Source organism: Bubalus bubalis, chromosome 2 (assembly GCF_019923935.1).
Source record: "Bubalus bubalis isolate 160015118507 breed Murrah chromosome 2, NDDB_SH_1, whole genome shotgun sequence".
Lineage (NCBI taxonomy): Eukaryota > Metazoa > Chordata > Mammalia > Artiodactyla > Bovidae > Bubalus > Bubalus bubalis.
Genome location: NC_059158.1, coordinates 46481115 through 46495359, shown reverse-complemented (window position 1 = coordinate 46495359; position 14245 = coordinate 46481115). Strand labels below are relative to the sequence as shown.

Genomic DNA, 14245 nt, shown 5'->3' with positions numbered 1-14245 from the left:
AATTGGGAGAGTAGCACTGACATACATATATATATATATATATATATACACTACCATATATAAAACAGATAATGGAAACCTGCTGTAAAGCACAGGGGTCTCATCTTGGTGCTCTGTGACGACCTAGAGGTGTGGGATGGGGTGGCTGTGGAAGATTCAAGAAGGAAGGAATATATAAATATATATATAGCTGCTTCACTATGTTGTACAGCAGAAACTAACACAACATTGTAATTATCTTTAAATTAAAAAAAAAAGATAATTTTTTTAATGCCCTTCATTTTACTCGTCACACGTCACTGATTGGACTCAGCAGTGAGTCAGCAGAGCCATTATTATTCAACAGAGCCCTAAGGGTGGACGATATGTCAGAATTCTAGAAGAAGAAGGATGAAAAGATTATCTCTCACAAGGAAATAACACCACTGGTGGATATCCCTGAAATCTGAGGAGCTGAGTAAGATTCAGGAACTTAGGAATGCTAACATAACTACAGTATGGAAGGATTTGCAAACATGCTCTAAAATATGAAATTTAAAAAAATTTAAAAAACATAAAAAGTACATGTATGCCCTAACAAAATCAAGAAAAAAATTGTAAAAGTTGATGCATTTGTATTTAAGTGTTAGATTCAGCCTCTTTTATAAGTTGGTATTATTTTCATTTATTTCACTTTACTCATCATTTTTTTTTCAAATACAGAAAGAACCCATTCTATTTCAATTATCAGTAGCACATGTTATCTCATTACTGTCAGCCCATGATAAATGCTGCTGTTATCTATGAGACAGTCATTTAAAAAGTTATCACCGACATTCTTTTCAAGTCAAAAACATGATTTACTTTACCTGGTAAAATTAAGTGGTTATGATATTAGGAAAAATGTGAGGGTATTGGTTTAATTCTTCTTCAGGTAAGCATGCATTGCATTCTGTAACTAAAGTCAAGTTTAAAGCTTAGTGGCTAATCTTACCTTTTATGGTCACTATTCATGACTTCTGTTGGGTCTCAGCAGAGATGAGTAATGTATTATCTCTAAGCTCTTTCTGCTTCCTGTGTAAGAAAAGGTGGGTTCTAAAAGACCCACAGAGCTGAGGTGGGCTTTAGGATAAGCAGAAAAGAAAGGTCTCAGATTTAGGAGCAACACAAACTTGCAACTTTGAAACTATGCCATTTCCGTGTCTAGGGCATACGATTAGCAGCTCGGTAAGAAGCAATCCTATTACATGTATTCTCTCCATTCCACCTACCCAGTTTAGTTTAACTCTTATTGGATACATTTCTTAATGGGCAGTGTGCTTTAAGTCAACATATTATATGTGTGCATGCTATTTAAAACATCAATACAGATAGACCATCCAACTAATACTGCAAAAACTCTGAGTGAATGGAACCTGGTGCATACAAATGTAACCAAGAGAAACTTATTGTGATGGTTAGGAATGACTTTCACACAGAGGCAGGAAGGCAATGTTAAACAGCTAGTATGATGCAATAAACATCTTATGGGGGTGTGGGTGGGTGGAGCTGGGTGGGTATGCCAACGCCATGCTACTAACAGCTTCTAGGAAAACACTCAATTGAGGAAAACACCAGAATAGAGGCCATGAAGACTTAGCAAAACTACAGACTGGTCATGGAGGCAGAGGATGATTACTAACCACACCAGGGAGAGATTTCTAGTGAGAATGAAGGGATAGAAATTGGCATTTAGTGTATACTGTGTCTGGAAAAAATATATATGTGCAATCCTCTTATATCTATATATAGGATATTCATATATCCTCACAGGATTTCTACAAGGCAGGAATTATTTTTTTATTTTGCATTTATTTTTATAAGTGTAGTTTATTCAAATATAGTTGATTTACAATGTTGTGTTAATTTCTGCTATACAGCAAAGTGATTAAGTTATACATATCAATACACTGTTTTTCACAAGCTTTTCCATTATAGTTTATCAAAGGATACAGTAGCACTTTGTTGTTTATGCATCTATATTCAATAGTTTGCATCTGCTAAACCCAAACTCCTACTTCATCCCTCTGTCAAACCCTACTCCCTTGGCAACCATAAGTCTCAATCAGTAATTATAAACAATGATTTTCAATTGGAAAAAAACAGACTTGGAGAGTTTGACAGTTTTGCTAATGGCCACACAAGAAGTGAGATGCACAGCTGGACTGATGTCATTTGTTGGATGCTCTCCTCATTTTTCATATGAAGATGACAACAGGGAAGACAAAAGCACTTCAGGTGAAAATCATACATTTGAATGCAGAAGTAATAGAAGCAGAGAATTACTCCTTTCCTTCAGATATTTAAAATCTGAACTGACTAGAACCCATCTCTCCATTCAGTTTCCACTCAAAGAGTAGCAGGAATGATATAAAAAAAAATATTCTCTTGAGTGTTCCCAAGAACCTTCTCCCCACAAACACAGGAATTTTAAAAACAAAGCATTGCTTGACTGATGCTGAAGCTAAAACTCCAACACTTTGGCCACCTGAAGTGAAGAGCCAACACATTGGAAAAGACCCTGATGCTGGGAAAGATTGAAGGCAGGAGGAGAAGGGGATGACAGAGGATGAGATGGTTGGATGTCATCACCGACTCAGTGGACATGAGCTTGAGCAAACTCTGGGAGATAGTGAAAGACAGGGAATCCTGGTGTGCTGCAGTCCATGGGGTCACAGAGTCAGACAGGACTGAGCAACTGAACAGCAACAAGCATTGCTCAAGATGTACTGGTCTAATAATTGAATGCAGCTACTTGGCTAAAGTACAAGATATATTTAGGAATAGGTTATATGTGACATAATTTTGAAGATAGTGGAAAAACACTATCTCCGAAAAGAAACCAAGAATCATCTTCCTTTCTAAGGCTTTTAATTCTATAATTAGACATGTGTATGTTTTTATTGGGCTTCCCACATGCTGCTAGTGGTAAAGAACCTGCATGCCTATGTTGGAGACCCAAAAGACGTGGGTACGATCCCTGGGTCAGAAAGATCCCTTGTAGGAGGGCATGCAACCCACCCTAGTATTCTTGTCTGGAGAATCTCATGGACAGAGGCACCTAGTGGGCTATGGTTCATAGGGTGCAAAGAGTTGGACACAACTAAAGTGACTTAGCACATACACGTGCATGTTTTTATTAGCATGTGTATAATCATGAAATTGCATGTAGACTAATTTTTTGCCTTATTTTTGAATAACTTGTCAACATTTTTTCTAAGAAACTGCTTATTATCTTGGGAAAGAAGCTTCTGATGATGGAGAGGATATATAATGAGAGAGGTACCATGGAGAGCAGAAAAGTAGGCGGTATGATAGTGATGTTGTCATTCTGTTCACAAAAGAACACTGTGGGAGTAATGACTTCTAACTGATTACATTCTCTTTGTAAGTTCAATAAGGTTGAGATTTTCCAAGTAGTCAGTTACATGAAAGTACAAGTGGTAAGTGGACCTGAAGGGTCAGTGATTACATCTGCTGGCTGGGCTGTGGTATTTCACCTTCATACCTAATGTTGCCTCTATCTTGAATGAATAATGTGACTTCTTGTCCTGCCACTCTGCATAAAATGACATACGATGGGGTGGAGGGGCAGTCTAATCTGTTTTGCAAATTTGACACAGACTTCCAAGAGCAGGAAGCTGTCTGTGAGTAATGATGCTTCTCATTTGCTTAAATGTCAAACTTCAGCCTCATCAACTTTCAGGGAATATGTCAGTAAAGAATATGGGTTTCAGTTCAGCCAGAGAAGATGTCAGTGCCATCCAGTCCTGAATAAAACAGCTGTCAGTTTTTTGAAAACAGAGTGCTTTTTGTATGTCTTTTTTGTTTGTTTATTTGTTTTACGCTGAATAAAATTGGCCGTTTCAGCTCTTAGGGATGTGGACAGTGCTGTCTGCCTTGGTGTGACCAAACAAGCAGCCTTACTGTACAGGTGTTTCCTTATTGAGACTAAAACACTCCTCAGACTAGCCAACACGCACCCCTAAACTATGCAATTAGGATACAAAGATAATGCATCACAGGTCTGTTCAAGCTAGAGTAACATAACAGCAAAAAGGAGCAAATTTTACCACAGAGGTTAAGCCTGAAAAAAAATAGTTGTGATTTGTAGCCATTCTGCAAAACGTCAAAATTTTACTGCAATGCAATAAAGTTCCTCTCCGGGTGGGTTTCTGTTGGAGAGAATGACAGAATAATTAACCCTTCATGGTAATTTATTAACAGTGAACTTAGATGCAGAGGAAAACAGGAAATGCATTCAGTAGGCTTGCAGATACCAGGAGCAAAGAATTCATTCTCTATATGGTTTCTAAATCTAGAGTGGAATAACAGTGGAGAATTCTGGACCGAGGTCAGAAGAAATGGAACCAAATCTGAATCAAGTTCCTTAAAAACTCATTTCCTTTCTCTAAGTCTTGCTTCTTCTGTCAAATGCAGGTTACTCTTAGCTTTAAGTGAGACAGCATATATGAAGGTGTCTGGCACACAGTAGGTACTCAATAGATGTTCAATTTTGATTATTCACTTATCATTAAGTATTAGCATAATGCAGTAAAATGTTGCTCTGCTAGTAGCCATATATCCTAATTGTTGTAGTTTTAAGGATAGATAACAAGAAGGGAAACAAGAAAAGCATAGCATTATGATTAACAGATTTATCCTTACAACAGATAGCCCTAATAATGTGTATTTCCACCTCCATCTACCTAACATGCATCCTCAAAAGATTCCCTTTATGTTTGCCTTTAAAAACAGCAGCAAAATTAAAACAGGCTGAAAGAACATGTAGACGGGGCCAACTAAAGTTTTCAGGGGTTCTTATCTTTCTTATCAAATAATAATCTACCAGCTCTGAGGAATGCCTTCCAGTCACCTATCAGCTACTCTGCCCCTGAATAGGTGAGGGACTACATTGGATGCTTCTTACCAGACTGACACCCTTGGGGAGAGAAGGTTAAAATCAAGCTGGTGCTGAGAGCCTAGTAAGTCTCTTATCAGCCTCCATTGCAGTTACAAAGTCTATGTTTTGGATTTCAGTGTCTCCCAGCCTATTCCACCTCACTCACCTTTTCCGCCTTTTTGTAATCAAGAGCATCTTCTCCTAGCCTAGCTTCTCTCTTGTCATTTTCCACAGAGATTCCCTCCACGCTGCCCTCTGCACTTAAACACCTCCCACTCTCTCTCCATTCATCAAGGTAGACGCTCCTTCCATTCACAATTCATGTGTAGTCCACCCTCCCTTCCAAAGCTGCTTTTTTAAAAAAAGTCGGTTTCCAGCTGCCCTAATAAACTCCATTACCACAGCCACCATCTCGCCACTGCACTCCCCCCGCCCAACCCTCAAAAATTGTGCAGAGGTGTAAAGTGGGCAAAGAAATGTATGTTTACATATAAACCTAGACAGAGAGGAACAGTGAGAACCTAGCACTAAGCTTGGTCTCAGCTTTGGGGGTGAAAAAATCAGTTGCAAATATTTCCCGAGCCTGGAAACGGAGCATGCTCTGGAAAATACATGCGTACCGTAGATAAATGAATGAATGGATGGGGTAGATGGATGGATGAATGATCGCGATCGCCCTGGTACTTTTCTCAGAGGCCCCTCCTCCTTCTTGCTTGCTCCCAGCGGCATGGGTCCCTTTTAATTCAGCTTCTGTGCATGAGCACACCTCCCTGCTTTGCCTCCGTCCCCACTCCCTGCCCTTTCGTTACCACCTTTAGACAGAGCCTCAACCCTCTCTCTCGCCAAAGGGCAGTGTACTGGGCTCACAAATCTTTTATGACTCCCCCAGCCCAGGAGAGCTTGTCCCTTAGGGACACAGCTTCGCATCCTGCCAGACTGACCTCCCCCCCCAGGAACCCCCAAACACCCGGCCACGGCCACGTGACACAAAATGATGACTGACTGCCCCCACACTCCGGCACATTCACCTGGACAGCCCTGCCCCTCTTCTGGCTCTGGGAACCCAGGTGATCGCAAAGGCAGCGCTGCTCCCCGCGCCTCCCTGCAGAAATAAAGGATCACCATTCTAGGGCTCAGTTCTGGTTCCTAAAATCCGAAAACTTCTGTTGAAAAATAATAATAATAATAATAATAATAACCCCACCCCAAGAGCAGCGACCTCTTTGTATGCATCCCTGAGGGGAGGAGGGGTATTGACAGCCCCGGGCGCGTGGACGTGGCGGCCCCCGCGGGGGCTGCCCGGAGCGACACTCACCCAGGACGTTCCCAATAAGCGCCACCACGAACACGATGATGTAGCCGGCGATCAGGACCCACTCGTATTCTTTGGGGTGGAGGTACTCCCTCCACAGGTACCGCAGGAATTCCTCGTCGTCATAGTCGGTGGGGTTTAAAAAGGGCTCTTGAGTTTCATTCAGCTCCGGAGCCGATGACCAGTTGCGACAAGGGGGGAAGTCCTCCAGTTTGGTGCCGGACATCCCTGGCTCCAGCCCGGGTCCACTCAGTGCTGCAAGCGGCTCGGCCCCTGCCCCATGGGCTCCGCGCTCTGAGGCGGGAGGAGGCGCGGACCGGCTACCAGGGGATCCGGAGCAGAAAATGACGTGAAAAGTTACGGAGCCAATGCCTCGGAGTCTCGCGCCCACCGGGCACCCGGTGCAGGGGCGGCAGGGCTGTCTTTGGAGGAGATGCTGCCCCAGGAGGCAGCGAGGCTGAGCATCCAGGGACCAGCCGGAGGCTGCAGCAGGGACACCGGGAGGGGACGCTCCCTGGGCTCTGGCTCAATGACTTCTGGTTTCAGCGCGGAGTCCGCAGCCCGCAGCCTCCTCCCGCGCCCAGGGGAGCTAGGACTAAAGTAGGAAAAAAAAAAAATCATGAAAACGATGTCAACCTGTGTCTCCGTGAGCTCCATCTCCCTCTTTTCTACTCCCCCCACCTTTCATGTCTCAAGTATAGATCTCTGGACATGAAGCTTGGCAATAGAGGGTTAACATAGGATGTGCCTATGTTTTTGTGTGGGACACTTAAATAGAAAGGGATGAAGGGCAGTCACTGTGTTCCTCAAGTTGGGGGATGCAAAAGTCGTTTCAGGCAACATTTGCTTGGCTTTGCCAACGTCGCACTTGCTGTATCTTTGAGGTATCTCCTCCTCTCCTCCTCCCTGCTCCTCAAACGAGCTGGAGATCATTTTTGAATTGAAGGATAGATGTATATAACTGGAATCCGTCTTTGCAACAGCAAGTGTCTCGTGGAATATAGCAGCAAATCCTTGAAGGGCAATAACCCACAACATTAAAGGGATTCTCAGTAGGACGTGGATTTCCCTAGTGGCTTAGTGGTAGAGTATCCACCTGCCAATGCAGGAGAGTGGTTCAACCCCTGGGTCATGAAGATCCCTGGAAGAAGGCAATGGCAACCCAATCCAGTAGTATTCTTGCCTGGGAAACCCCATGGACAGAGGAGCCTGGTGGGCTATGACTTAGTGACTAGAGGACAACACACAACTGTAGGATGGAGTGGTGCCCACGCAGCCATGAGCTCTCTGGGGAACCCCACACCCTGGCTGCTCTTTCTTCTCATTGACTCAGGACTGGTGTCACCTGCCATTCTCTCATGGATTGATTTTGTCTCCAAGAGTAGCACTTGGGGATTTGTCAGAGCTTGAGTTCATGACCCTTTCACTTTCAATAATCATGATAGGAGTATTGCATTGGATCGATTACAATGCTGGACTTGGGTAGGACCTTGGAATCATCTAGCCTGAGCTTCAGTCTAATATTAAAAGCCTTCTGATAATGTTCTCCACCTAGTTTGGATGTGACCACCACAATTTACTACCTCCATCATCATGTGACTGCTCTAAAGCTTAGAAAACTCTTCCTTACATTAAAATAAGGTCTTAAACCGGCATTTGTCTTTCTCAATTTTTCATTCCTAATTCCTAGTTTGCATCTTATTGCATCTTTACTTGCAATATATCTTCCACATGACAATCCTTCACATACCCAAAATAAGCATCACAATTCCCACCATCCCCTTCCATGCTTCCTTTTTCACTATTTCCACAATTATTCTCATTGTTGTTCAAGAGACACTATCTCCACAACCTACCTTGGCCTTTTCTTAGGACAACTGTCAATGTCTTGCAGAGTATACAACTAGGAGGAGATGCAGTAATCTGTTTTGCCAGTACAAAATCTAAACTATTCTTTGGATGAAACCAATGTTTGTAACCAATTCTTTCAAAAGTCACAAGACATTGTTAATTCATATCTGCAATGGCACCCCACTCCAGTACTCTTACTTGGAAAAATCCCATGGACGGAGGAGCCTGGTAGGCTGCAGTCCATGGGGTCGCTAAGAGTCAGACACGACAGAACGACTTCACTTTCACTTTTCACTTTCATGCGTGGAAAAGGAAATGACAGCCCACTCCAGTGTGCTTGTCTGGAGAATCCCAGGGACGGGGGAGCCTGGTGGGCTGCCGTCTATGGGGTCGCACAGAGTCGGACACGACTGAAGCGACTTAGCAGTAGCAGCAGCAGTGTTTAGTTAAGATCCCTATCCCACCCCAATTATAATTCTTCATATATGTTCTGTACTTTACAGTTTACAAAATTCTTTAATGCACATAAATGTAAAAACCCCTGAGAGGCTGGCTATTGTTGGCCCAGTTTTATACATGAGAAAACTGTTCCTGGAGAAATGAAGTGATTTATGAAATGTCGAGTGAGGTATCAGTGACAACAGTCTTCTGATCTCAGCCTAATGCTTTTATTATTCAATGTGTGTCATGTTTCACAAGAAATACTATTGTGGTATTTTTCCAATCTGCACTAGTCAAATTTATTTTTAAGAGAAATGAATAGATAGGTATTTTTTGGACAAATATTTACTTGGTGCTTTTATTTCAATCAGTGACACAAGTTGAACAAGGTTTATGCTTTTATAAATACTTAATAAAAATACTTAAGAAATAAATAATATTTGAACAAATACTCAAGAAATAAATAAATACCAGTAAATACTTAAGATAATTATGAGGAAGGATAAATGCCATAATGAAAATCAAACTGATGAAGTGAGTGGAGAATTCCAAAGTCCATGTTAGGAATAGATGGTTGAAAAGACCTGAGTGAAGAGGTGACATGTTACCCAAATGGTAAAGGCATAAATTAATTTAATTTTGCTAATTTGAGGCTTAACAAAATCTTATTGAATGCTGATGTCATCAGTAAATTTGACAAGCAGGCCTTCTGTGGCTTCGTTCATGGTCACTGATACAAATCTGCTAACGTGATCCTGTGATATAATGTGTTCCTCTGATTTAATGATATCTATATTTCCCACTTCCCCGTATTAATCTTTTCAAAATGGGAAAAGTTGCTGTAACTTTAGTTTCAACCTCTATTCATTAACCTCTGCAAATTCCTTGCGATTGATGTTCCATGAATATGGGCATCATGTGCTATTCCATTGTATTCAGTGCCATTAGCTTTCACTGGGTGGCACTTTAACCTATCAGTACTTCCATATGCTCTTTTTAAATATTCTACCTACAATCAATCATCACTCTTTACTAAAAGTGTCAATAAGGAGAAACGAGAATGTCTTTAAGATTTTGTTCTGATGCCTGCTTTATGCTATGATGAGCCTGGATTTATCTTGATCCTGTAAGGATTCCGTTTCTGGAACCCTGCTGTTCAGGGTTTATCAGGTTATTTATTTTAAATATGCAATACCCCAATGTCATACAAAAATTTACTAAAATATTCAAGTTATCATTTGTTTTATCTTTTTGCAAGCACATTAGAGATGCTGAATATTACATACTCATTTTGATATGACCTCCTTCATTAGATCTTTGGATATCTTTTAGGATATTTGAAAAGAATTTTTTGCTCTGTTGATATTATTTTCTTCATTTCCAAATCTTTCTGCTGGGTATAGGGAGAAGGAGTCAGGCCAATATCACAAGACAGTAAAGAAAGTTCCAAGTTTGTCATGATGACCTCTTAAGGCTGCTATAAGAATTAAATGAATTGATATTTTTAGAACAGTGTCTGGTATATAGAAAATTATCTGAAAAATGTATGCTGAATAAAATTTTAAACTATATGATCTCATGATGTGAATATTATTTGTTATTACTCTAAGTGTTAACACATTTCCTTAAAAAGTGTAGATCACAATAATCTGAGTAATCCCAATTAACTACCCAGCTTAATTTTTTCTCACTTTTATTTAGCTTTGCTGCTAGCCTGAATATATTAAAAATGAGAAAGTAAAGGAAAATAAATCTCTAAATCAGATTTTTTGGTTCTTTCAGTGGTTGTAGCTATGTTGCTCAGAGATCTCAGATTGTATAGGCTGTCCCAAATCTTCCATACTTTTTGCAGCCCTAAAATGACATTATGGATCCATTTCAATAAATGCTTCTGAATATCTGTATGTGCCAAGGAGCACATCACTAAGAGCTAGGACATAATGATCAATAAGACATAGTCCAGCCTCAATGATCTCATAGTCCAATGGTGAATTAGAAGCATTGTAATTATAGGATCACTCTGTGAGAGTGTCATAAAGAACACCTAATTTCACTTGGAGAGAACTGAATGGATGGTCCCCCACAGGGAAAGTCACTCTTGAGCTGACCCCTTGGAGAGAAGGAGAAGATGTCTAAGTGGTTAAGGACAGGAAGTGTTCAGGCAGAGGGAACAGCCATGCATGGAGACGGGAAAACACAGAGTGTGGGGGCAAAACCAGGCAAGGTGAGCAAGGTCAGGCTTGTACAATCCGCGTTGGCACTGCTGTGGAGACTGGATTGGAGAAGGGTGGATCTGAAGGTGAGGGCTGGTAGGTGGAAGTTTCATCCTGCTTTCAAAATGAAGGCAGCAGTTGTGGGGAGTGTGGAGAGGTGAGAATTATTTTAAAATTTAACTGCCCGAACAGACATCATCCAGATGTAAGCATCTTTCTTTAGTACTGCCTTGAGGAAGGCTGACTACATAATAGTATGTTTGAAGTTTATGTGTCTGTTTCTCTGTGTATTTTAAAGATTAAACTAAAGAAAGGAAAAGAGAGGTGTTCCACTATTGACTTCTCAGTATTTGAAAGCAAGCTGCTTTCCTTCCATTGCTTCTGTCAGAATGAAAATTTTTATTTTATCTCAAGAAATAAAAATTCATTATTTCAAGTTGGAGCATTCTTAGTAGTGACTATGTTGAGCTGACAGATTCTGGAAATAAATGCCTTAGGTTTGCAGGATGTTATCTGATATCTCTAGGCTTCAAACACTGTGGCCTTGAGCTAGAGCTTTCTGGAAAAATCTTTGAATCTCAGGGAATCTAGAAATACATTTTCAGATAAAAACGATGAACGGGGCTTCTGATGATGTGATATTATTAGAAGTAACTCTTTAAAAAAAAGTTAATTTGTATCTTTTTTACATTAAAAAAAGCATTTATTGAATTTGTTACAAATCCAGTCCCATCACTTCTCAGCAAATAGAAAGGGTAAAAGTGGAAACATGGACAGATTTTATTTCCCTGGGCTCCAGAATCACTGCAGAAGGGGACAGCAGCCATGAAATTCAGAGATACTTGCTCCTTGAAAGGAAAGCTATGACAAATCTATACAGCATATTAAAAAGCAGAGACATCACTTTGCCAAGAAAGTTCTGTACAGTCAAAGCTATGATTTGCCTAGTAGTCATGTATGGATGTGAGTGTTGTACCATAAAAATGTTGAGAGCCAAAGAATTGATGCTTCTGAACTGTGGTGCTGGAGAAGACTCTTGAGAGTCCCCTGGACATCAAGGAGATCAAACCAGTCAATCCTGAAGGAAACCAATGCTGAATGTTCAGCGTTCAACCGTTGGAACGTTCAACCAACGTTGGAAGGATTGATGTTGATGCTGAAGTGTCAATACTTTGGTCACCTGATGGAAAGAGCTTATTTGTTGAAAGGAAAGATTGCGGGCAGGAGGAAAAGGGGGTGACAAAGAATGAGATGGATGGCATCACCAACTCAGTGGACATGAGTTTGAGCAAGCTCTGGGAAATAGTGAAGGGAAGCCTGGTCTGCTGCAGTCTATGGGGTTGCGAAGAGTTGGACATGACTTGGTGTCTGAAAAACAACAATAAAATGGTAGTTCTGTTTTTAGTTTTTTAAGGACCTCTCATACTGTTCTTCATAGTGGCTGTATCAATTTACATTCCCACCAGGAACCTGCTTTATCACACAAGGAGCTCAGCTCAGTGCTCTGTGATGACCTAGATAAGTGGGATGGGAGAAGTGGGAGGGAGGTCAGGTGGGACAGGATTTATGTATACATATAGCTGGTTCATCTTGTTGTATAGAAGAAACTAATGCAATATTGTAAAGCAGTTATACTCCAATAAAAAGGTACAGACTGTAACTTTTGGAGTGCTTGCTCATTCTAGGCAAGCACTTTTATGGGCACCGTTTTATGAGAAGAGTCTGTTACCTGCAAGTACTCTGATGATTGTCTAACCAAGAAAGAGACTGCCAGTGAAATACCTACCTTTCTAAAGTGTACAACTCGGGGGATTTTTATCAATAATATACTTCTCATTTGGTTCAACCATCACCACTACCTAACCCCAGAATGAGCCCATCACCCCAAAGAGAAACCCCATAATCTCTCATTCACCAATCTTCCTAAATGCTGGCAACTGGATTTAACTATTCTGGAAATTTCCTAGGAAAGAGGTCACAGAATATGTGGGCTTTTGTTTCTGCCTTGTTTCATTTAGCATAATAGTTTCGAGGTTCATCCATATTGTAGCATATATCAGTATTTTTAATAGCTGAACAACAATCCATTGTATGGATATATCACATTTTATTTACTCATTCAGCAGTTGATTTTTTTCACTTTTTGGCTGTTGTAATTCTGTTATGAAATCCACATACAAGTTTTTGTGTTAACTTCTGCTTTCAGTTCTCTGAGATATATACCTAGGAGTAGAATTATTGTTTTACGTGGTAATTGTATATTTAACTTTTAGAGGAATTACCAGACTGTTTTCCAAAGTGGTTATACTCTTCTACATTACCACTAGCAATGTATAAGTTGACTAATTACTTCACAACCTTACCAATACTTGCCTTAGAAAAAGATTTTTTAACTGTCCTGGTGGGTGTTAAGTGGTATCTCATTGTAAGTTTGATTTCTATTCCGCTAATGATTTAGAGCATTCTTTCATATTCTTGTTGGCCATTTGTGTATCTTCTTTGAAAAAAAAAATCTATTGGAATTATTTGCCTATCTGAAAATTTGTATTTTTATTATTGTAAGCATTTAAAAAATATATTCTGGTTACTAGACCTTTATCAGAAACTTGATTTGCAAATATTTGTTTCCTATTCTGTGGGTTGTATGTTCACATTCTTGATAGTGTCCTTTGATGCAAAACATCTTTAATTTTGATGAAGTCTATTTTATTCATGTTTTCTTTTGTTATTTTACCTTTGGTATCATACTGTCTAATCAAAGGTCCTAAAGATTTACACCTATGTTTCCTATGGAGATTTTTATTGTTTAGGGCATACATCTAGGTCTTTGATTTATGTGAGTTAATGTTCATATATGGCATAAGAAAAGGGTTCAAATTAATTTTTTTCTTTTTCTTCTTTTTTCTGCATATGGATATCTAGTTGACCCAGCACTACTTATTTAAAAAAAACTCTCTTTTAAACATTAAACACTTTGGGCACCTTTGTTGAAAATCAATTGGCCATAGACATATAAGGGTTCATTTTTAGCCTTTCAATTATATTGCATTGATCTGTACGTCTATTCTTTTACCAATACTGCAATGTTTTAAATCCTATAGCTTCATAGTGTGTTTCAAAATAGAGAAATGTGAGTCCCATCAATTTTTACCTTCCTTTTCAAGATTATTTTGGCTATTCAAGATTGCTTGCAGGTCCCTATGAATTTTAGGATCAACTTGTCCATGTCTGAAAAAAAGACAACTGGATTTTTATAGAGATTGTGTTGAATTTGGATTTGTAGGGTAATTTACAGAATATTGCCATCTTAATAGTATTAAGTCCTCCAATAAACACAGATTATCTCTTATTTAGGCCTTTAAAAATTATTTTCAACAATGTTTTATATTTTTCAGTCAATACAACTTGCATGTCCCTGGTTAAATTTATTCCTAATCATTTTATTCATACTAATGCTGTTGTAAATGGACTTGCTTTTTAAATTCCATTTCCAGATTGCTCGTTGAT

At 39.8% G+C, this 14245-nt stretch overlaps 1 protein-coding gene across 1 annotated transcript in view; it reads right to left on the bottom strand.

The window, feature by feature from the left end:
• HCRTR2 (hypocretin receptor 2) overlaps positions 1 to 6821 on the bottom strand; it is a 110493-nt gene extending 103672 nt beyond the window's left edge. The window contains exon 1 of the mRNA XM_044931851.2: positions 6237 to 6821. Coding sequence (XP_044787786.1) covers positions 6237 to 6459 — 223 coding nt within the window. The 5' untranslated portion in view covers positions 6460 to 6821. The remainder of the gene's footprint in view (positions 1 to 6236) is intronic.
• Positions 6822 to 14245: the final 7424 nt, after the last annotated feature.